The sequence below is a fragment of the Balearica regulorum genome, chromosome 3, assembly GCF_011004875.1.
Source record: "Balearica regulorum gibbericeps isolate bBalReg1 chromosome 3, bBalReg1.pri, whole genome shotgun sequence".
Classification (NCBI taxonomy): Eukaryota; Metazoa; Chordata; class Aves; order Gruiformes; family Gruidae; genus Balearica; species Balearica regulorum.
The window spans coordinates 96,897,527-96,920,630 of NC_046186.1; the positions used below are offsets into that span (position 1 = coordinate 96,897,527).

At 41.3% G+C, this 23,104-nt stretch overlaps 2 protein-coding genes across 5 annotated transcripts in view; one reads left to right on the forward strand and one right to left on the reverse strand.

Annotated features, from left to right (window-relative positions):
- Positions 1-543: 543 nt before the first annotated feature.
- On the reverse strand, positions 544-18,751 carry LOC142601212 (uncharacterized). The gene is made up of 5 exons (XM_075750001.1): positions 18,593-18,751; positions 10,996-11,821; positions 10,288-10,379; positions 7,430-7,466; positions 544-666 (listed from the first exon to the last, which is right to left on the reverse strand). The coding sequence occupies exons 1-4, from the start codon at positions 18,749-18,751 to the stop codon at positions 7,452-7,454; spliced, it is 1,092 nt and encodes a 363-aa protein (XP_075606116.1). The 3' UTR covers positions 544-666; positions 7,430-7,451.
- SRBD1 (S1 RNA binding domain 1) overlaps positions 11,161-23,104 on the forward strand; it is a 131,343-nt gene continuing 119,399 nt past the window's right edge. For 2 of the 4 annotated variants that reach the window (XM_075749083.1, XM_075749085.1), the window contains exons 1-7: positions 11,161-11,299; positions 12,585-12,694; positions 17,326-17,516; positions 18,844-18,926; positions 19,355-19,520; positions 20,563-20,925; positions 22,390-22,556. In XM_075749083.1, coding sequence (XP_075605198.1) covers positions 18,844-18,926; positions 19,355-19,520; positions 20,563-20,925; positions 22,390-22,556 — 779 coding nt within the window. In that variant the 5' untranslated portion in view covers positions 11,161-11,299; positions 12,585-12,694; positions 17,326-17,516. Of the gene's footprint in view, positions 11,347-12,584; positions 12,695-17,325; positions 17,517-18,228; positions 18,252-18,843; positions 18,927-19,354; positions 19,521-20,562; positions 20,926-22,389; positions 22,557-23,104 lie in introns of those variants that run through there. The other 2 variants (XM_075749084.1, XM_010310576.2) reach the window with 2 other exon arrangements.

The window sequence follows — 23,104 nt, forward strand, 5'->3', positions numbered from 1 at the left end:
CAGTATAACCAAAGTAGAATTTAACCTATAATTCTAATACATTTTTCCAAGTCTGTGCTGATATATTTGTAACTTTACAAAATACTTCTTTTGGACTGAAACTTTCATAGTTTTGCCTGATCTTTTTTATATAAAAGTTTGAGTAATATCATTCCAAACATTTCTAAGTTATGTGTGGATTAATAACATAACCTTTTTCAGATGTTTCAGTAGCATATTTTATGCCTGAAGATTTCAATAATGGCAGAGGACAAAAACATCACACCTAGTTTGGTTTGGGGTGGTTTTTTTAATATTTTGTTGTGATCTAAGAAATGCCAAGCCTGGAGAAATGAGTATAATTGTTTCGAAGTTATGAGTTTTGGATAGACATTTTCCACGAGAAAATTTTGTCTAAGTTTCTTTTTCTTCTCATTTTAAAAGGTCAGAAACTAACAATTTCAAATGCACTGAGATATCGAAATATTAAAGTTCTGGTGTCCAGGGATGATGACAAGATCATAAGGCAAAGCTCCCATTGTACTTAGCATCTTTTAAAGCTAGGGCACTGTACTGAGATATAATGGATTCAAATACCTGATTTTAATCACCCCTAATTTGTATTTTTGGAAAGAGTTCAGATGTCTTCTGCTGATTCAGAAATTTATCTTGGGTCCATGTGAATATCTATCAGGAAAACAGACAAGCAGAAGTAAGAGAGAGTTCAAATGTTTCAAGTCTGGGATTGTTTGAGTAAAAAACCACTGAATCCTACTTCATTCATTAGGTCATTAATGGAACAGTTCAAGTCTTTCACTGAAATGTAATATTCCATACTTTGGGAATACAAGTCTACTGACGAGACACAGCGTTCAGAAAGGTATTTGAAGTTGGCAAGCCGTGACATGTTGCCACTCACCTTTTTCCATAAGGGCAGTGCATCACCATGCAGAATACAAGATGTGGATGGTTTTCTTCTCTTTCTTGATTATTAGTGGATTGCATGAAGTGGATGATGATGTAATTATTGATATAACTAAGCTGTCCGAAATACCCTTTACAGGGATTTTTTTTCTAGCTTAGCAGGCAAGTGCTTACTAACCTCGGGAAACAATCTGTAGTCGTATCGTAGCTGCTCTGAAGCCATGAAGCTATGTAATGAAGCGTATGTTCAGGTTAAAAAGATATCTGTAACTTCAGCAAAGTGCTTCAGAATAAAAAAGGACATGTTGTGCATAGACAGTTTTCTGAACTGGTTCTCCATTTGACATAAGTGAGTTCAGGGAGCTTCAGCTGAAGATAGGGGAGACTAGGCAGCAGCAAGTTACTGCACTGGAAGGGTGCAACTACTGCAGTGGAAAGGCACAAACGCCCCATCCTCAAGAGATGGGAAATACAGGATTGATTTACACTGCATGACTAAAGTTAAACATGTTCCTGGGAATTGGCCTGGATAGGAATGTTTTCTAGATTTCTCCTTCAAAGAGCTGTTCAATATACCTACCCATAGCCTTCTACTTAACAAGACAGCTTCCCAAAGCTCTCCTGGGGGGCAAACCAAAATTCATTTTATTCTTTGGAGGGCTCTTCCAAACTCCCCAGGAAACTCACTTACTGCCTCCTTTAATGGGCCAAACACTAAGACTTGCATCTTTGCTTCTCTTTCAACCTTCCAGTTCACTTTTTTTCACAAAGACAGTTTATGGAGAAGTTTTTCTCAAACTGAGCAGAAGAGATCTATCTAGGTACACAAAGGGGAGTGATGGGAGTACTCTTCAGTATCATGTGTATTTGCGACTGGGATACTGTTGTGACACCGGGTTATTGCCCATCAACAGCATTTATTACTGCTGTCACAGAAGAAACACTGCTGAAGTACGGGTTGTTGCTTGATGTCATTTTGTTTGACAACAAGTTGAGAACACAAATATCTGCATTTTGGGAGGAGCTGATGTGAATTGCTGCAAATGTATTCAAATACAAAGAGACAAAACAAACAAGTTAATATGATTTTGTTTCCCATAGTGAATCTTTCTTGTTATCTGCTTTCTTGTCACACTATTGTCAGGTCTAATAACACAGGCGTCATCTTCTACTCTGAATTATCTTCAGAGTGTGTCTTGCTGATTTTTTCGGCAGTGAAATCTTCAATCACAGCCTGTCCAAGACACAATGGAGCACCAGCCCGCATTTTCGGTTATGACAGATGTATTCCTGCACCACTCCTGTTCATTCACAATGTTGTAAGGATTCGTGTAGGTTTTTGCCTAAAACAAAACACTGATTGCTCTCATTTATTCCTGTTCGCATAAACTCATGCTGTTGATTTTCACTTTCAGGTTCCTACGCAGCCCATCCCCACTCTACCTACAATGGCCCCTTCCTAACAAGATGTCAACACCCTTCTCTGATCACTGATTCTTAAAAGCAGTCAAAACTCCTGCCTTACATTTTAATTCAAGTACAGGAGTGCTTTTCCTATGCTGCCCTTATGCCTAGGACTTCCCTGGAGACACTGGCTCATCTGCCCATGGGGCTTCAGACTCAAAACTCTCCTTTACTGCCACACCTACAAATATGCACAATACCAGGCTGCTTTTTTTCTACCTACAGCTTGGTTGGATCCTGCTCCATCACAGCGGCTTCCAGATCTTACGAGAATATTAATAGAAACAACAATAAGGACCAAAACAGCGAAAGGTATTTCATAGGAATAGACTTGTATTCTTTCTGAAAGGTCCACATGCAAAACCAACTTTGTCCAAGTAATGACAGACTACGAAAGAAAAAATAAGGGACTTTCAAACCCTTATGTAGGTGCCCTCTCTACTTCTCACACGTGAATGTGTTAAATCCCTACCAATAAAAGGTGTAAAGGATGAGTGAGCGGTAGTAAGCAAAAACCTCAGAGTTTATGGGCAGGTAACTCTTCTCCTTCACTGAATGGTAGAGATCACTGTAAATTTACCTTCAAAGGTATTTAACCAGTGTCTCTTCCAATAGCAGCATGGTATTCAAGCTATTTAATATTACCTTCCCTCTCAAAAATTGATCACATATTTATTAAGATACATCGCTTCTGATCTGATCTTCTCGCAATTCATCTCTTTTACTACCTGTAACTGCCATTTTAAAGACAATTTTTTTAAAGAATGGGAGTTTCAAAATAATATTCTCTAAATAATACATCCAAATCCCCATGGTCACCTAAAGCCTTTATTATGCATTTATAAATCCTAACTATAAAGTAAGAATAATAAATAATTGCATTGCAGTACATTCGGTGAAATGACTACTCTTCTTTACCAATGAAAGGTGAAGTGGCTAGCTAAAATGAGAACTAAGCACCTAATGGAAGAACACTTCATTTAGGAATGTGAAGAAGCATAATATGCCAAGTGTATCCTAAATTAAGTCTCGTGGCACTGCAGAGCTGTGACTGCAACGTCATCGTGTGTATATGGGTGGGAGTCGGCAAATAGCAGTGATGGAAGCTCAAAGTTGCTCTTTAATCTTGTAATATGTTCACTGGTATTTTATTTACAGAAGCAATTACTTCTGGCTATATATAGTTAGTTACTGTAATAGTTATTTTACAGAAATAGCAACCAAGTTTTATGTGTCAACATTCTCCATTCACTGGAATTTTTGGAACTTCTTGTCAGAGAATGAATGACTGCAGTGATGCTGCAGGATAACCGAGACAAATACGAGCAACCAAACCGGCCATTTTCTAGGCCTGCTAGTACTATTAAAGTCGAGGTTGCTGGATCACTGTTTCTTGAACCTAACAGCATTGCTTTAAATCTAGCAAAGATGAGGCATTACATATGTTTATGTTCCTTCCAAAATGTTGGCCTGGTTACAAAATGTTGTGCACACTTTAAGTTGAACAGATATTGTGACTGAGTCTGCAGGACTGACTGTAATCGTTTAAAAGAACGGACACTAGGACTACTAACACAACCATTTTCAAAGTATTTTTAACAAAACTGCAGGCTGCCATGCTAGTAAAAATGCCAACACACTTTACAACCACAACCAGAAAGCAAGTTCTGACTTCACCAGGACAGGGCACGCCATGGTCCAGCTGTTGGCGGCAGTCGCCACTTCCAGGAGGGCTGGATCCGAAGGGAAAACACATCTCTCCTGCAGCCAAGAGCTGCGTCTTTCTCGGCTCTCACCCAGGATCAGGCTAATCCACCTCCAGCCACAGCTCTGCTGAAGACACTGGAATTTCAGGCAGGTGATAAAGGCCTTATGTCACTATTATTTTCATCTTTACAGTTGTGTGGATTTGGCCACACACGTATAAACCTTCTTCTGGATTTTAAGGCACTGGCTTGCTTTCGAAGATGGAAAAAGAGGGAAATGATGACCGAGAAGTAAAGAAGTTCTCTGAATGATGATTTGTATCAGGATATCTAGTACTATGACTACATTTTGACTATACACAAACTTTCTTGTTTCAAAATTATCCACAGGTTTCCTGGTTAGAACTGCTTAAGTACACCTGTATAAACTGTCGTGCCAGCAACAGACAGGCAGGGAACATGGCAAACATCAGATACTGTTACTGTCCATGCATTAACTGGAACTGGCCAACATTTTTCTGGCAGGAATTTTGCTGTAAAATCTAAGATTCTTACGCAACCTCTTTGTGTGCTAATACTTGAGCGTATCATAGTCATTATTTATCCTCACACAGCAATTTAGGAAATGTTATTAGTAGCCCATTTTAACAACGAGGAACTGAGCCGCTCATCGAAGAGCCACTCATCGAAGGTCACACAGGACCTACCCCCTGTAGCAGAGGAGGAAATTGAGTCTGAGATTCAGATTAATGCTCCCTAGACTAAAGCCCTTTTCACAGCTTGCTGAAAGCATCTGATCAATTTGTAAGCACTTAAGCTGCTATTTGAACAGACGGGAATAATGGACACATTTTGAGGCCTCTCCACTTGGCAGTATTGCCTCCTGTTTTCAGAAGTCATGGATTTGGTCCTTCTGTAACAAGACACGCGGCCTCGTGGCCGTTGAAGGTCCTGACCTGGGTGCTTCTGCAGAGTCAGCAGATGAAACTGGAGACTCTGATTTGCCTCTGAGGCATCCTAGTCCCACACGCTGACAACTGATAGGCAAATATGTATATATATGGGGTAAAATAAAGAGGATAAATGCTTTTATATGGATAATAGTACAGGAACAATGCGTTTTGCTAGTTCAGTGGACTAACTTTGAGTGAAGTACTTTAGTTCTGATTCCTCCAAATGTGATGTTTTCCAAAAAACTGCTGCAGCCTAGAAAAAAATTTCCTATAATCTTGAGCATGCTTATTTACAGAAATCAGAACTGACTTCTACAGAAGTAGAATTGCCCTCTAGCAATTCCAAAGCCACCATTTGCTTCTGATTCTGAAGAGATCGTCTCTTTTGAAATAGATGCATGCAGTAACCCAGGAACAATAGTCTACACTTCAGTCTAAAGAACCTTTGGTATCCCTCATCTTCCTTCCAAGACTTTTCCCATTCCCTTATGTATATAGACTGGACATATTAGCACATAACGGAGCTTCAGGAGTAATTCTACAAAACAGTTGCTGGATCAATTGGGAGAAGAGCCACACTATCTTCCTCTCTGCAGCTGTGCAGTTAACAGATCATGTATGGAATACCAATGGATTTTGAAGATGCAGGATACGGGTCTCTACCTTTGCACAAGGCACGTAATTTATCTGTGCTTTTGTCCTTCACAACAGGGAAACAAGGCTGGGAGGATAAATACCAGTGCTTTCCAGAGAAATTCAGCTCTTCAAACACACTCTGATAATAGGTATTTCATCCCATATGTGTGTAGGGATCCTACATCATATGGACCAAGCACCTATGTCATCCACACACAAAGACCTGCTGTAAACATGTACAGAGCAATTACACAGCAACAGCCAGTAGATTCAGTAGGTGCTGGACAAAGAAAGTTGGTTGCAGTGTTCTCTTCAACGTGGAACTTAGGATCTGAGCACAGAGGACCCTCATTTTGCGAAGGCATCACCATAAATACTGTAAAGAAAGACTGTCGGGCTTTCAAAGTGGGGCAATGGTGGAGGTCAGACTAGTATTCTGGATAGGCAGGGTGTAGGCTAAAGGTAGAGCCTAATGATCTGACCAAAGCGATAAGCCTGCAGTAGTGGCAAAAGTTAACAGTGACATGGAGTTCCCATTTGCAAAAGCTCACTACCACACAAAATAAAAATATTGGTGCTTTTTCCAGCTGACAAGTAGAAAATATAAAGTCAGTGCAAACTATTTCCTCACAGATCTCTGCTTCTGCTGATTGATTGACATTTCTATCAGTCCCAAATCAAATGGCTATTTCATACAGATCACCCATATCACTGCTGGGCACACAACAGTGTTTAGGAGTCAGAGGCACGGATGAGGATGTCATCACACTGTATTTTTATATGAACACAGGTAGTGAGATGGTCTCTTTCTCAGAGACCTTTCAATATAAATATAAGGCAGGAAGAAACAGAAGAAAACAAAAACAGATGGGGATTACAAAACCACTTTGAGAGTACATTGGCAATATGGACAGTAGACTCAACACTGGCCATGTTCTTCTAGGCCTTGTAGACAAAAAGAAATTGAAGACGTTGTGAAGCAGAGCGCTTTTTTTGGCAGATGCTCTTATGTCTGCATTGTTTGCAAAAGGCCTTTGCTAATTAATTGGGAAATTACTGCTTTTTCTTCTGCAAGGTCACGCAGCCAGGTGCAGACAGATACAAGCAAGCTCTGCTCATGCTCTGGGCTGCCCAGACATAAGCTGGCTTCCGTCTGGAAGATGTAGAGTCATGCTAATGTGGCACCATGCCCAAACTAACATACCCTGCCTCTCAGCAGTGCTCATTAGCTTAGGTTCCTGCAGTTATCTTACTTCTGGACTGGGGCCTTCCTGTGTCTGACAAGCTAAGGGCACTGGCAGAGTTCTCCTGTCTTTCTGGCCTCCTCTATGTACATATACCTTTATGTCATTACATGTTGAGAAACGGACTGTTAAAAATCACCAATTCTCTTCTCCCAGTTGCACTCCTAAGGAAATTTTTGTCGGTCTGCCAAGATGGTAACAAAACACACGAACATCTCATGGTTCAGCTCACACTATCACCAAAGCAGCAGTGATGGCTGCAGAAGCAGCTAACTCATGAGCTGCCAAAGCACTGAGGTAGGAAACAGGAGTATGGATTACATTCTTTATGAAGCCTGAGTACAGACCATACAACCCTTGGCATGTTCCTGCAACATGGCCAAGAACCAGGTTGCACTCTCATAAGTAATCTAGCATCTGCCCCCAGTGGCAAATTTTCGGGGACACTCTGAAGGACTGAATTTCCTCCAGTTCTCAAGGAGGAGAGAGGAAGACCCAGCACATTGCCCACCAGCTCACCTACCTTCCTGACCTTTCAGGTGGCATCAATTTTCCAGCCCCTAGAAAAAAAGAAAGAAATGCAGCTCTGCTGAGTTTCTTCTCACTGACCACTGTTAGGACACATAATCCATCATTCTTCACTAAAATGACAAATTTGAATGGTTTTATATTGAACTATGGCTACTGTGAAAAAGATACAGGATTCAATCCCCACTGGTAATATAGGATATGGCGCAACTGCACTCAGTTTAGCCTTTACCTTTCTAGTAGACTTATGAAATCACACTCGGCCATATGAGAATGCTACTGAGAATGCCACATGAAGGAGTCAGTGGGGGCTAAAGGGACAATTCAAGTTCCTCATCAGATTTTATTTCTGTGGTTATTTCACTGTAAGAGTCTCACAATTTTCCATGGGATGCCTCCCTTCATCAGTAAGTATTTTCACAAAGGGCAGTATAAGGATTACACAGGGAGTTCTAAGCGTGGCTTTTTGCTTGGCTTTGCAGCCTAAATACTACTCTTTAAACACAGCTTTAAAAAAAACTTCTCAGGCATACACAGTTGTATGATAACATACTAATATACAGATGAGAAGTTTTGCCGTGGTTATACCTGGAGTGTCTTTCACAAGCAAGAATATGCTTATTTTGTCCAGTCTGCAGACTGCTAGGAAGCCGTAACAGCATAAAGCTGCAGCTCATGCACCCTCCGTTAGCAGGGCCCGTTAGTCCAGGTTAGGCAATGCACTAGCTACGGCTACACAGCTTCTGGCCAGTGCAGAACACAGGTGGAACTTTTGCTGTTAGTAGAGCACATACCCATACCTCGTGCTGAAGAATTTTTAAGCCTGAGCTTGAGAAAGCATTCTATTCAGGGCAATACTGGAACAGACTGACACTCAAGTCATTCTGAAACCAGAGGGGTAATCTGTATTTAAACTTAGTTCTATGCATTAACCTTCTTTTTTTACTATTTTGCTATCCTGAATAGAGATAAACATAAATGTGTGCTTTCCTGAGTGGAGCTCTGAAAACACTAACATGTAGCAGTTCAGACAATGATTTATTGGTGTCAAGTCTAGCCCTTATCAAAGAACAGTAACACAAAGAACAAGCATTACATCTGGGCCATGAAAAGCTATTTCACTTTGTAACTATACTGCATTGCATTAGAAAGTAAATCTAATGTAAGAGAGGAAAAAAGCCTTGTATGATTAGACTAATTTTATCAAAAATGATCCAAATTAGGGAGTTTCAAATTTTATATCCGTAACTTGAATTCACAACTGGTTGGTTCTTTTGAACTGATCTCTCAAATAATTGGGTAAATGCCTTTTTAAAGGTTTAGAGAAATGTCAGTCTTAATCTTTTGCAGCAGGGGTCACTATAAACAAATCTAAAAAAACCTGCCAGGATAGAATACATATGCCAGAACAGACAGTAAAATTACTCATTATACATAAGGAACGATGTCACTGCAGGCGAGCATGAGAAAAAAAACCAAACATTTTTATGTAATTTCTTTAAAATCAGTTGTACAGGCTTAGCCCACTGTTACAAGAACGGTGACCTAATTTCAAACTATTAATAGAAGAGAAATAAAGTTGACTCTGTGATATGTACTTAGACATAGGAATTTTAATGCAGTGCATCAAAGGAGTCAGATGACACAGGCAGTATTTTTATATTCTGCACAAAGTTTCATTGTAAGTATTACAAAATATAATCAGACCAAGTATTTAAATATGATTTTAATGCTATTTATAGTCACAATCTTTTGTCCTTAGTTATATAGTGCACTGAGTTCCTATATTTAAAGGTTGTTTTCACATTGGCATAAAAGCAGCATCTGATCTGAAATATAATAAAATCAGAACCTTACCTATTATAAATGACAATGTTTCAGTTGAAAAACTGTCTGAGGTTCTAACATGATTTCATATGTATGACATTAGCTAGTTAAATGACAATGGCTCAGTCTTAGCAATGGATATTTCCCTAGTATTAGACTAAACTACCCTTTGCTCAGCTCTTACTAGGACAAAATTCCAAGTGAATCAACTCAGAGCCTGGAAACACTTACACACTCGATTACCTTTGAATACGTGAACAGTCCTATGGAGGTCTGAGTCAGATCATCAACTTGTGTAAATCACAGGCTCTATTTAAATCAACAGAGCTGTGACAGTTTATATCAGCTGAAGATTTGGCACCAGAGATACAACCCCATGCATAAAGACAAGTATGTGCCTAAGTCTCTCTCCAGGCCCCTGAAAGCCACAGAGGTCAGGTAAACTTCATGGAAAGAGAGAGACTGCATTGAACATTCTTGTGTTTAAAGTCATTCCAGACCATTAAACAGACATTTATTATAAAGTCAAGATGAAAAATTATGAATTATTTAAGTTTATTACACCTTAGTTACATTTAGGATGTTGCTGTTCCAAGGCTGGAGGACAGCTGGCTGGTAGTTATGACCACAAGTTACAAATATTTATGATACAAAGCAGAAGACCTTTTAGGGTAATGGAAGCTCGAAAGGCGGCTTTCATGTAACAGCCCACTTGCTCCACACTTCTAGCGATGGCTCCAGAAACCAGCACCCATTAAACTTTGCATATGAAATGGACTTCACAGGATTCTTACTGAACGTTAACTTAGTAGATATAGATGAAAAAGGCATAGATGCAGAGATTGCAGGGGAGCATAACTTTATATGAAACTTTAAGATGGGTGACTGACACTTGGACACTTTTTCCAGCACTGGAGTGCAAATGTTTATAGTTATAAGGAAAATTAACACAAGTTCTAAACTGCATGGGTAAGGGAACATGAATGTCCTACATGTATTTGGATCTACACGCTCTTATCTACTTACCGGGCTGAAAGGGCGTGTATTTATTGCTGTGTCTTCCGCTTTGATACAGTATCTCAGCTTCACACGACGATGATTTCTGCTTCCCAATACCCCTGTGAAAAATAACTAACCCCACTTTACAGAGGGGTTTTTTTGGCTAACAGAAGCAATGAGACATTTCTATCACCTTTCAAACTCCCATCAGCTAAGAACTGAACCTCGCCATTTCGCATCTCTGCTCTCTGCCCTTAGTTTAAGCGAAAGGCGGACAATGCTTCCGCACTGCGGCAGACGCAGGGATGCTGGTCCCACAGCCCTCACACCTTCACCCCGCACAACACGCGGGGGACAGCCGACAGCCACCACCACGAGGGGAAGGGGACAGCCGACAGCCACCACCAAACACCACCATCGCGTTGCACCTGTGGCACCTCGAGGCCGCGTTAAGCCCCGGCCGACACCCGCCTGAAGAGGTGGGGAGGGGGGAGAGCTGGCTGTACCGGACCCCCTTACTCAGGTCTGCTGAGGCACGGGGAGAGACCCACACCCGCACAGGAGAGCCGGTTTCCACCCTGCCCACCGCCGGCACAGGCCCCGGCCCCGGGCGGTACCAGCACACGAACCGCCTTCCCACCGCCCGGCCCCGGCCACCCCGCGCCCGCTCCCTCCCCTCAGGGCCCGGGCCCGCGTCCCGCCCGCCCGCCCTGCGGCTCCGGCGCCCAGCGCCACCTGGCGGCGGCACCGCGGCCTGTCCGGCCGGGGCTCGCTGCCAGCGGGAGGGCGGCGGGGCGGGGCGGGGCGGGGCGGCAGGCGCCGGGGGCTGCCCGGCCCCGATCGGGAACCCCATCACCGCTGCCGGGCGTCGTGAGCGGGGCAGTGGGCGGTGCCTCCGCTGACCCCGCCCCCTCCACTGGCCGCTTCCTGCGGCGCGGCACGGCGGCTGCTTCCTGCTCCTCCCCGCGGCGCGTCGGGCGGGCGGCTCCGCCATGGCTGCCCTGGCGGCCCTTTCAAACGCGGCAGCCGGCAGCAGGGGGTAAAGTTTGGGGAAGCCTCCCTCCTGTCGCCGGGCCCGGGCCGAGGGTGAGGCAGGGCGGGCAGCGGCTTGCGGGGCTGTGCTGGCTTCGGCGCCCTCCGTGCCGGCAAGCGAGGGGTTTCCTGTTATCTTTGTTGTCTCGGTGGAAACGAGCCATTTTCTTCCTCGGCCTCCGTTTCTGCTCCCTGCCTCTCCCCCAGCCCCGGGGGGAACGGGTTGCTCGGGGCTCCTCTCGTCCTGAAATGGTGCCCGCGGCCCCGTTGTGCGAGAGCCGCGGGGGGCGGGTGAGCGGGACCGGGGATGCGGGCGGCAGCGCCCCGGGGGGCCGGGGCACCCACCGGGCTGGGGCGGGAGGACGTGGGGCTCCCGGCCTCCGCTGGGATGCCTCCTGTGCCCCCCGCCTTCCTTGGGGGCAGGAAGGGGTTTGCCAGGCGGCTGTTCCCGTGGTTCTGCCGGGGAGCTGATGGCCTTCCCAAGGCACGGGGGGTGGAATTTGGCTCGATTAGTCCTTCCTCTTGAATGCTGTCAACAGTTCTGAGGAAAGTGGGGTGTCATCTGGGGAAGAAGAGGGCTCTGAAGTACATAAAGTTTATTTTAAGTTCGGTCACATTCGTGGGCCAAAAAGCAGTGATTTGGATGGTAGTGAGTCACCAAGCAACAAACAGTGGTTTACTGCAACTCCCCTTTGTGCCTGCCAGACTCTGAAAAGAGCATTATTGGTGTCGTAACTCTGCTGTGGCTGCTGCCATGCAGAACAGCTGCACATCTAATGTATCCCTCAGGAGTGAGGACATCCCACTTAATTAAGCTGGATGGCTAGTTTGGTGGGTTGGAGAAAAGGAGGAGCTGCACATGATGTAGTAGTCTGTTACTCAATCCGGAGCAGTATCCCCCTGTTTTTGGATAATGTCTGTTTTCATAGGCGGTTTGAGATAAGTGGTTTAAAAAATGCCTTCTTGTGCACACCTCTTCTGATTCATTGACAGGCTGCTGCACAATGCAGGTTGTTCCTTTCCCTCAGTGGGACCACTAGTTATAGGAACAGGCTTGGAGGAAAGTGCTTTCTAAGGGCACAGCCTTGGTGTTTTGCCTTTTTGGTGGTGCTTCTGTAAGTAGTAGCAGTAGGTGGTGGTACTACTAGTCTTACACCTTTTCCCTTCTGATTAGCATTGGGGACTGTTTTGGTCTATGTGCATACCTTATCTGTCTTTCCCTTTCTTTTCTGGCTGTAATTTTCCAGTTAGCGCTGGAATCCACTGATTTGTGTCTGTGACTCCTTTCTCAGGCAGTCCTGACTGGCTTTGTGCAGGAAAAGTCCTTGGACATTACTGCATCAGCTTCTCTGAGCAAAAGTGTCTGGGAGTTCTCCAAGGTTTTAACCTCGAGAGGATTACAGTAAGTTGGATTTATATTTTGAAGTACAACTTAGTTACAGGTGATAAAAATCTTCTGGAGTGATAGAACAATTTCCATATGAGTCCCTACTGTCCGTCTGCGTAGCATTTTTTTCCCCTTTGCTGCTGACAGTATGCTCACGCTTTGATTTCTTCTTAAGATGTTATTCTAGCATGCAATGGAAGTGTCTTAAAATGACAAGCAAAATCAAACTGTTGAGAGCCTACATATAATTATTGCAGTGAGCCATTCTGCTGCTACTAATAATGGCCTGAAATCCACTTGTCGTGTGGGATTCATAGTGCTTTTTATGTCCTGCTCCAGATGCTTGGTGTTATAATAAACTGTCATTTGTCTAGTACCGTGTGGTTTAAGAAAAAGCTAAAATGCAAAATTCTATTATATTTGCTATTTTCTTCATGCTAGAAAAGTAGAGGCTGCAGAGCAAAGTTTGAGGAGCTTCCTGCAGAGACAGATTTCCTTTCTGGAAGGAACACGTTAATTTAACTGGAAAAGAGCTTTAGAAGTTTTCGTGTCCTCTTTTGCTGGAGAGGGGTGGGGCTTTTTGCAGTTACTGAAATGAAATTAATTTCCAAGTGTATGGGTGGTGGTGGTGTGTGTGTTTGGTTGTGTGTTGGTTTTGTTTGTGGCTTTGTTTTTTTGGTTTTTTTAATCCTGTACCTTCAGGTGGAAGAATCTATTTTGTTGTAGAATATTGAGTTGTGAGGTGCAATAGACTTTGTTGATATTCAGATCTCTATTTCTCTAGTTATGAGGGATTTATGTGACTTAATGTAGTGAGGTTATGAGATTTAAATTTGCCGTAATGGCATTCATTTGATCATACTGTGAAAGTATAATCTTTTCTGTAACTTTCAACTGTTAAGTACAATTTTTTTCTAAAGTGCCCTGTAGAAGATGTTGCAGTCTGTTAGGATTACTGGAGCAATTTCTGACTCTAAAAATTGTTCCTGTAATGGTAGAACTGCAACACATAGCCTTGTGCTGGTGCTGGACTGTTCTTTGGGGGTTTGGGAGAATGGTGGAGGTAGGTTTTTTCATTTAATTACTTTTAAACTATTTTTAAACTTTTTTTTCTGCAAGTATTTGCTTACATCGCCTGGATTCGCATATAATGAAATTGACTTTTAATGGGTTGTATCTTTGCATAGATAGGGAAGCTGAAGAGAATATCAGTATCTAAATGAAACTTGGATCCCCCTTTAACATAAGGTCTTTAAAGCCTCAATCTACTTATATGCTACATGCTGCCTAGAACTCCTATTTGGGGAGAGAGACCAGAGGACTGATTACTTCCTCGCTGTATGTTTTGTGCATACTCATACTAAGATTCTCTACAGTGAAGTATAATAAGAGCTACCCTTTCATTCTTTATTCCTGGTGTGGCCCAACACCAAACTACACTGGCCTTATTTTAATGAGTAGTTGAAGGGCAGGGAGAAGTGTGCTATTTACAGCTGTCAGGATAGTTCGAATACGTTGTGGAGCTCTGCATTGGATGCAGTGGTGGGAACAAAAGGACTGGCGACAAAACTGATGCCAAACTATTTGGAGAGTAGACCTGGGAGATATATTTATCTACAATAGCAATGATTTAAATAGTTTCAGCTCTTCTTCACTGGACAGCATAATAGCTCTGCAAAGTAGTCTTTCACTTTTAAGTGGGAAGCACTTTTGAAGAACACACGGAGACTGTTTTGAGTTTTGTGGAGAAGCAAGGCTTTTGTGACGACTGAGTGCATGAGGCACAGAGAATTCAAGTGTTTCAAGCAATGATGTTTCATGCTGCCTGCCGTCATTTGGGAGATGGACAAGCAGAAGAGTTTTGATTCTCTTGAATAGGGAATCGAGGGTCTAGTGTTAAGGTCTCAGCCTGTTGCACAGAGACAAAATATTGCATGTGGACCAATCTGAAATGAAGCAGGAGGTGGGAGCTAAAGTATGTGAGCAAGGTTGAAGTTTTTAGCTCCTAGCTCCTGTTGACTGGCATAGAAGTAAAATAGTGTTGGTGAGATGATTAAGAACACTTTATCTCAAGGAACAACAATTTTTTTTAATGACTGCAAAGTTTCCAACAACATATATAAAATAAGAAAAAAATAATGCGTTAGCAAATGTTGCTTGGAAGTTTGCTGGCCTCAGGTGTGAGTAGAGCTGCTAGAACAGAGCTGCAGGAGTTCACTATGCCAACTGGCAAGCCAGTGAAATCCTAGACAGGGATAACTTGTGCCCATCACTGGATACTGTGTGTTTACTTCCTTCAGGTGATAAGTACAGGTGATACCAGTAATCCAGGCACTGCAAGCACCTGCAATAAGGTATATCAATTCTGAACACAGGAGGGGGAAAAAAGTTTACTCTGACTTGTGTCTGGTATAAATTGGTTAAGCTTCATTTTTCAAGAAGCAGTCCATTTTGTAATTGGCTCTTCTACAGTTATGGAACTTTTCTGGATTTGGGAAGGGGACACAGATCTATGCAAGCTATAGTTCTTTCCTCAGAGTAGAAACCAGCCCTGACTTTGCATATGGTTACCTGGAGGTGACAGAGAAGGAAGAGGTAAAGGCAGCCTATCTGGAAAATACAATAGAAGAACAGTGGTCAACTTCATGCTGTCTTGAGCCCAGCATGCTGTGGGAGGATGAAAAAGCTTTTCCAAGCTCCTTCAACACTTGAGGCAGGAGACATGGAGGACCATATCCCAGTAGAAGCAGAGTGCGGAGCAGGCAATAGCTCGTTTGATTGCCTCGTACGTAGTCAGTGCAGCCAGCATTGTAGATGCCTCATGCGGAACATAACTGTTGGCCTTTCTTGAGTCTTCCTGCCTCACTTCAGGGACTGTCTCTAAGCTTTTTTTTTTTTTAAATCTGCAATAGTTATTCATGAACATCAGTGGCATTTAGACTCGTTGCTTTTTCATCATCTTCTCTGCCTCCCCCTCTGCAGTGAATCACAGAAGGACTGTTTTTCTTAGTCATTAACTGTAGGTGTTAGCACACCCTAGCGCAGGCAGCTCAGGAGGAAAATTTAGCAGACAGCTGTCTGGCAGTTTGGAATCAAATCAGAAGTACTTTTGAGGATTTGAATAAAAAAAGTGATTCTTTGTAAACAAAAAGAATATATTGAGCAACTGCAAGATTCTTTTTCAACAAATACGAAGTACAGTTAGTTGGATTTATACGTTATTAGAAGGGGAGGTGGTTATGACTTGGCCATACCTCACAGTGAAATATTGTGACTTTTTTTTTTTCCTTTGTGATACCCCATGTTTGATATTAATCTCAGAGATGCTCTTTGGTATTGGGCTTTTATTTTGAGCTGTAAAACTCCATTTTGGCCTCTGACTTGCCTTTGGCTCGTCTGTTCATGGAGAGTTATTCTGAAATAAGTTTTGTGCTTTAAATTCACATTTTAACCTTAGTTCAGATTAACTTTAAGTGCAGGTACAAAAGCCTTTAAGATCAAAGTTACCACTCTTCTCAAGAAAAGTTAGTAGATTAATAATATAATAAAAGTAGGAGTTTATGTACCTGAGGCCAGTCCCAACTCCATATGTGCTTGTAAGAACTGTCACAATATTGATGAGTGGGACAGAGGACAGATTCTGTACTGGTCTTATCTTCTTTGATCTGCTAGATCAAGCATTTTTAATACTTCTCCAGCTTTCTGAAGGATTGCAACAAACACTTAAAAGATGATCTAATTATTTTTTAAAGTGGAAAATCCAAGAAATCAGAAGAAAAAAACTCCAAACATTGAACTGTCCCATAAAGACTTAGCCTTATTGCATATCACTTGCTTTTCTATTTCATGCTTTCCTATGTCATTTTTATATTTACTATATGGTAATTCTCAGACTTAAGGATGCAGGAGCAAATACTAACCTGTTCATGAAGAATGTGGAAAATGCCTGGTTTCATAAACCAAGGAGCTTATCTCATATTCTTATGCTGATACAAAGAGTTAAATCAGTCACCAGCATTGGTTGGCAGGAAGTACAATTAACTTTATAGAATAAGCTTCGCTCTTGCCATAATCTTGCTTAATGTAACAATGCAAACATTGAGATATTTTGAGACCCTGCCCTTGGGCACTTGAGGTGAGAGGGAAATATTAGCAGAAAAAAAGACCTTCTGGATGAGGCTTTCCTTTTACCTGGGCTTTTGGGTAAGCCCCAAAACTATCATGGTGATACGCTGAGTGTCCAAAACTGGCAGGGAAGTTTAGAGAGCGGTGTTATGTAGGGGGAATGCTGGCCTCAGGTGAGAGAACATGCATGTTGGCTTTTTGCTTCTTCCTTGCTATGATTTATTGGGTACCTATGAATAAGCTGGTTAGAGGGTTTAAAAACTGATCACTGGCTTCCAAAATTGCCTGGAATACTGAAAAATACCCACCTAGTTGGATTAGCTGAAGAAGTATGGCTGATAATGGTATTGTAAGATAAACATCTAGTTTAAAAACAGAGAACTGAGAGACCTAACCATGTGAGAAGTGTCCCAGTGTATGCAAAAAATGGATCAGAGATCCATCTGGCTCAGGTATTACTTAATTCTGGAAATCTTAATGTTGCAAACAGGAATAATGTTTTCTGTTTCTCCCATTCACAGATTAAAGTACAATGTAAAATGGAAACATTATTTTCATGCCTCTGAGGTAATGGGAATAAATAATTAATTCAAGGCTATGATAATTACCATTCAGCTATAAAGAGCAAAGGAAAACAGAGAAGCAGAGTGGCTGGGTGAAATTGCAGGTGTGTCAGAACTGACAGTGAAAAATCACCTGGGAAGCTAATAAGGTGAGTAATATTTTTGTGTTCTGTGGAGATTTCTGTTTTCCTGTGGTTGACGTGTATTCTAACCAGTCACATAACAGGAGTTCGGTCAGTGGAACGGCACAGAAAGGCTGACCTGTTACTAACCATGGTGATTGCTACAAGAAGGTGTTTTGCAAGCAAGCTAATAGCTAATGCTCTTTGATGTGGGCCTCAGTAGTCCTCCTCCTGCTGTGGTGCTGAAAACAGTCACTTAAATTCTGGTACTGCTTTACAAGGAAAACGTGCTGAAAGCCATTTGTAACAATAGTTATGCTTCTAGTGCTTGAACAGAGGCCAGAATAAAGTTGGATTAAAGAGCATTTCGCCCTTGAGTTAAATGGCACTTTGCAAAACGCTTACCCAGTTTGTATGTGCAAACATGGGATTTCAAGGCTCTCATCGCAGCAGTAAGGCTGGATCAAAGGTCAAGGTGCAAAAAGTTTTTTTGGGTACAAGAGCTGGAGAGTAGAATGTGAAGAATGATGAAATTGGACCAGATATAGGTAAAATTTGTTTATGAATTTTATAGCTATAGAAATGCGCTTTTTTTTGTTTATTTTTTTAATTTTAATTTTCTGGCAGGTAAAATTTTGAGGATACCTAAAATTCTGTAACTAATGCTGCCAAATACAATTATTGAAATTCATAGACCTGGCCATTGTCACGAATTCTATAACTAATTAACTGAAATGCAGCTATGGTAGATATGAATCTCGGGTGAGGAGAAAGTCTATGCCTTCCCTTTTTACCTTTGGTAATCGTTTTATGTACTTTCTATATGCTAATGAGCAACTCTCTCCAAATCATTGCGTTTATTATTCATACAAGTAACAGTCTTTAAAGGTGAAATTCTAGATCAAAATGGACAATCTTGTAGTCCTGTTCACATCAAAACCATATGCAAGCTGGTTTACTTTACTAAATCTTAATTTTGTTTTCTGTACTTCTTAAATTGATGGAGGAAAGACTGGCGCAGTATGTAAGTGACACCCAATAATATGTCTGAGAACAAATACTCTTACTGCTAGAATAGCTTTACATGCAAGCCAAATAATTACCTCCATTTGAAGAGAAAAATAATTTGAGAGGCTGTAGTCCTGATTTGTCTGCTGCTTAGTTGAAAAGATTGTTGAATGTGTGCTGCTGTGGCCTAAATTCTTGGATACTAAGAAATCCAAACTTGCTTTAGAGGAAGCTTTTGTGATTGGTGAAGACATTATGAGGGCACACTTGGCAGTGAGTTAACGGGCTGAATAAGAAAATACAACTGCAACCAAATGTTCCATTTCTCTCTTCTTGCCTGTTTCAGATGTCATCTCTACCAAGGAGAGTGAAATCTGAAGCCAAAGCCCTTATATCAGAAGATGATGAGCTTCCTTCATTTCTAAATTCGTAAGATTACTCTTTTCTTTAGGATTTTTTTAAAGGTTTAAGCTATGCATGAGCAATTGCTTAAGAGCAACACTCAGTTTCTGAGAGGTTGATTAACAAGCTTTAATGCACAAAAACGTCAATTATAAAACAGAAATTACCTATGCTGCTTAATGCTCACAGTGAAGACAAGGTGAAACTGAATTGCCAGTTGTCCAAACAGAATCAGTTGTGTACACATCCCAGTGACCAGGTTCAGGAAAGCTTGGTAAAGCATTCCAGCCATTAGCTCTGCAACAGCATGAAAGACCTGTATTTGTTGAGTCTGCCTACCTTTCTGTTCATTTTTCCTGTTTGCTTCCTTTCATGTCAGAAAACACCGACTGGCTTGCTTATGTGGTTTTTTTATTCTTCTCACAAGCAATATTGTTCACTCGTTTGTTTTTCAGGAGCTCTGAATCAGAGGAGGAAGAGGAGGAGTGGGAGCCAAAAAGCAAAATCGCCAAGAGACCTCGGTTGCCAAAGAAAAATGAGGCAAAAACTAAAAAAGTTGCTGCTCCACGGTCAGCTGTGGCCAGGAAAAAGGTCAAGAAGGTAGCAATAAAAGAGGAAATAGTGAGTATCTGTAAGGAAGAGACACTTAATTACTGTGGCAAGTAACACAAGCAGAATTTTTCCAACTCTGGTTCACTTGGTTGCCTGAGTCTGATCAGCTCATCTGATTCCACTGTTACTGGGAATATTCAGTGTGTTTGATAAATGTGGCCTTCTTATTTATTTAAGTGTCCCAGGTCTGAGGGCCCTTCTTTGAAATTTTGGCCGATGATAATGGGACATGGTTTTTCCTGGAGATCTCTGTCAACAGCAAAAATAAATACCTCTGTTCTTCTTTCTGTAATGAAAACTAAATGCTCTAATATCTCTGGTTTCTGTGTTGTACCTTTGATGTCTTCTACCTTTTCACCAGCTGGGTACCACAACAAAAAGAAGGTCTGTACTTAATGTTTCCTTGCATGGCTGTTGGACCTAGTAAGGATCACAGTTTTATTATGATTATAAGATGCACTTCTGTCAGAAGTTAGTTACTTCTGTCAAAGATTAACATCAGAAGTCAGGTCATGACATAGACCCGTCCTGGTTTACACTAATGTTTTTGAATGTTTTGGCATACGTGGGCATATTGAGAAATGCATTCTTGGACTCTGAAGATGATCTCTGGGGAAATTCAGGAAAGATGATGTCGCTTGTCCAAGGTTAAACAATATCTTAGCAGACCAAATCTCAGTTCCAGTTCCTGTGCTGCACCAAACTCCTCATGAGAAGAGTGCTTACCTGCCTTGCTGTTCCCTGTTTTGGTGAGATCAGCGGAGGCAAGGGTTGTAGGTCAGTGTCTTCTGAAGGAGAGCCCAATTCAAGTTTTTCTGGGATAATTTTATTCAATCTTTTAAATCACAGTTCTGCTGTGTATGTTTGTATCTTTTCCTCCATGCAAGATATATTTCAGGTTACTTGATTTCTGACTCGGCGTTTCCCTGCCAGACAGAGACATCACTTGGGAAAATGATGTCTGATATTGAGTCTTCCTAGGTTTTAATTGAAATGTTGAACCAGTTTGTAACAGTCAATGCTGAACATGGTTTCAATGCCTTTTTGACAGGATGTATCCTTGCCTATTACTCCTGCAGAAGATAATAAAATGCAGCTTCTAAAATCTAAGGAAGAAGATGTAGGCACTAAACCAAAAACTTTAAATCAAAAGCCAGAAGTGACTAAAAAAATGGAAATAAATTCATTCCAAGGAAAGAACATCAGGAGTTTAGAGAGTGATGAAAAACCCTCAACAAGCGTTCCTGTAGTGGGAAATCAAGTGAAACATGAGAAATCTGAGGAGGATTTTGCATTTGATGAACCACCTTTTAAAAAGATTAAGTCGACTACATGTCCTGAAGGAAAGCCAGTTAAAAATCTAGGAGGCAACAGAATAAAAGAAGAATTTGAAATGAACTGGGATATTGTACAGGTATGAGATCTTTTCCTTTTCTGACCTATCAATGAAACCATTTCCTATGTAATTAGCACTTAAAATCTTTAACATACAATTTCAGTCCTCTTGGCATCAGTTGAGGTGTCAGAGAGTCATTGTGCTGTTAAGTAGTCATTTCACCTCTGCTTAAATTGTCATAATGCATGTATAAATATAAATGTTGGCTGATAACTGTTAAAACTTCGAACTTTAATGTTATTCTAATATTCGTGACTTAGGCAGCTCTTAGTACAAAGCTTGCCTGTAACAGTGCGTGTTTCTTCTGTATCAATACATGGATTTTTTTGTGAATATGGTCAATTGAAACTCCTGCAGGAAGGGATGCTGGAAGATTTGGGAAGTCTGGGTGCACAGTTTCAAAACTTAACATTTATTTAGTGTGGATCATTTTGTTGTAGAAACTCATTTAAGAGTGTTTATCAATTTACAGTACATGAAGGAGGAGACTGCATTTTTGGAACAAGTGACATCAAGGGAGATATCATCTTTGTTTTTGTAGGATATTAACTCTGAAGCTATTCAGATGAAGGCAGGTTTAGGATAGCTCCTGTTCGGGGAGGCGGAGTATGGTTATGGACAATTTTAATATGAAAAGAATGGGAATAGATTGGATACGTCCTATTAATCATCCTTAGTGGTGCCTGCTTCAGAAAGGTATAAAACTTTGTTCCTGAGTCTTCTGAAATATTCTTGGAAATGCAGATGGAGAATTTGATCTTTATGTATTGCTGCTCTAACAGCAGTGAATATATGAATGTGCAGGAGTTGTTATGTTTTTAGGCTTCAGAATAAAACTTTTGGAAGGCTTCTATATCAACCATCTATGGGAATAACTATATTGAAGTACAAACAAACAATAATAGTTAAGGTGTTACTAAGCCAAGACACTTGGATAGTTTGTCCACCATTCTGTATTGCTACACTATAACTTTATCTTTAGAAAACCTGACTTGTCAAAATCTTGTTTAACTTCGTGAGGCTTGCTTCATCTTGAAACCTTTAGTAATATCATGCTAGTTTCCAACTATTAGTGTAGTGGAATTTGGATCAGCTTTCAGTTTGTGGGTTTATTTGTTTTGTTTAACCATGAGGTATGTCAGTTTCAGTTTTCTGAATTGCCATGTGCAGTTTATCTTTCTGGTTTTGTTTTTTTTTTTAGTTGTTTGAGTTTTTTATGTTCCCAAGAGGCACTCTTTCCTGCATTTTTTTTTTATGTAGTTAAAAGTTTCTGGAAACATTGGTTGCTGCATGTCTTAAATAGTGAGTGTGGTGGCTGAATGCATGGGAAGCCTGGCATCCTGTTTTAGGGAAGGCAGTAGTCCCTGCTAGCCAGCATAATATTCTGGGGGTGGTTTTGAACTTTGAGAGGCTGTTTAAAGCAATCTATCACCTCTCTTAAATGTGTCAGGGTTTTGGGTTTGTTTTTTTTTCTTCTGACAGGCTTTGTCAGAAATAACAAACGTTGAACCGTGGGTATGTGCAAACTTAATTCGCCTCTTTCAAGAAGAAAACACAATTCCTTTTATTGCTCGGTATCGAAAAGAGCTCATCAATAATCTGGAGGCCGATGCCTTGCGAGAAGTGCAACAAACATTGGAAGAGCTACGGTAAGTAAGTTAACACAGGGAGGAATCTAGGGGGAAGGTAAGTAACAACTGGCTGGTGCTTCTGTGTCCCTGTTTTGGCACTTTGTATATGCTACAATTATAAAGGACCTCCCAAAGAAGAAAGATTAAAACTGAGGCAATTTTGCTTGATACCTGTGTGTTTGTTTTTTACTATAAGTAACTAGAAATCTAGCATTATTAATTGCCAAAGAAAAATTAAGATCTTAATTTCTCTGCAGTTTACTAAAACTGCAGAGAAAAAAAAGTCTTAGAAAAAGAGAAGTTTATAGGTTCTGGAGATACGTGGCCTGATTAGATGTAAGCTGCACCCTTAGAAAAAGAATCACTAAGAATCCCTTGGCTCCGTGCTTGGAGCAGCAAAATCTCTACTGACGAGCACTACTTGAGGTTGTAGTGTACCAGGAGGGCAGGCTAAATAATCCCAGACCATTGCAGAAAGAAATAATCAGCAAAGCCTGCTGCAGCTGTGGATGAGACTGCTCTCATTGCTTCTTGCTTTTGGGTGGCTATATGTTCTTGAGATGGCA

What these genes read in the sequence shown, in the direction of transcription:
- LOC142601212 (XM_075750001.1), bottom strand. Translation starts at nt 18,751, where the DNA reads ATGTCTTCACCAATCACAAAAGCTTCCTCTAAAGCAAGTTTGGATTTC. An exon ending in ATTTTTCTCTTCAAATGGAG is followed by an intron (nt 11,822 to 18,592) that starts GTAATTATTTGG and finishes AACTGTTGACAG; the next exon opens with CATTCAAGAGGAAGGACTAA. An exon ending in GGCCGCGGTGCCGCCGCCAG is followed by an intron (nt 10,380 to 10,995) that starts GTGGCGCTGGGC and finishes TATTTTTCACAG; the next exon opens with GGGTATTGGGAAGCAGAAAT.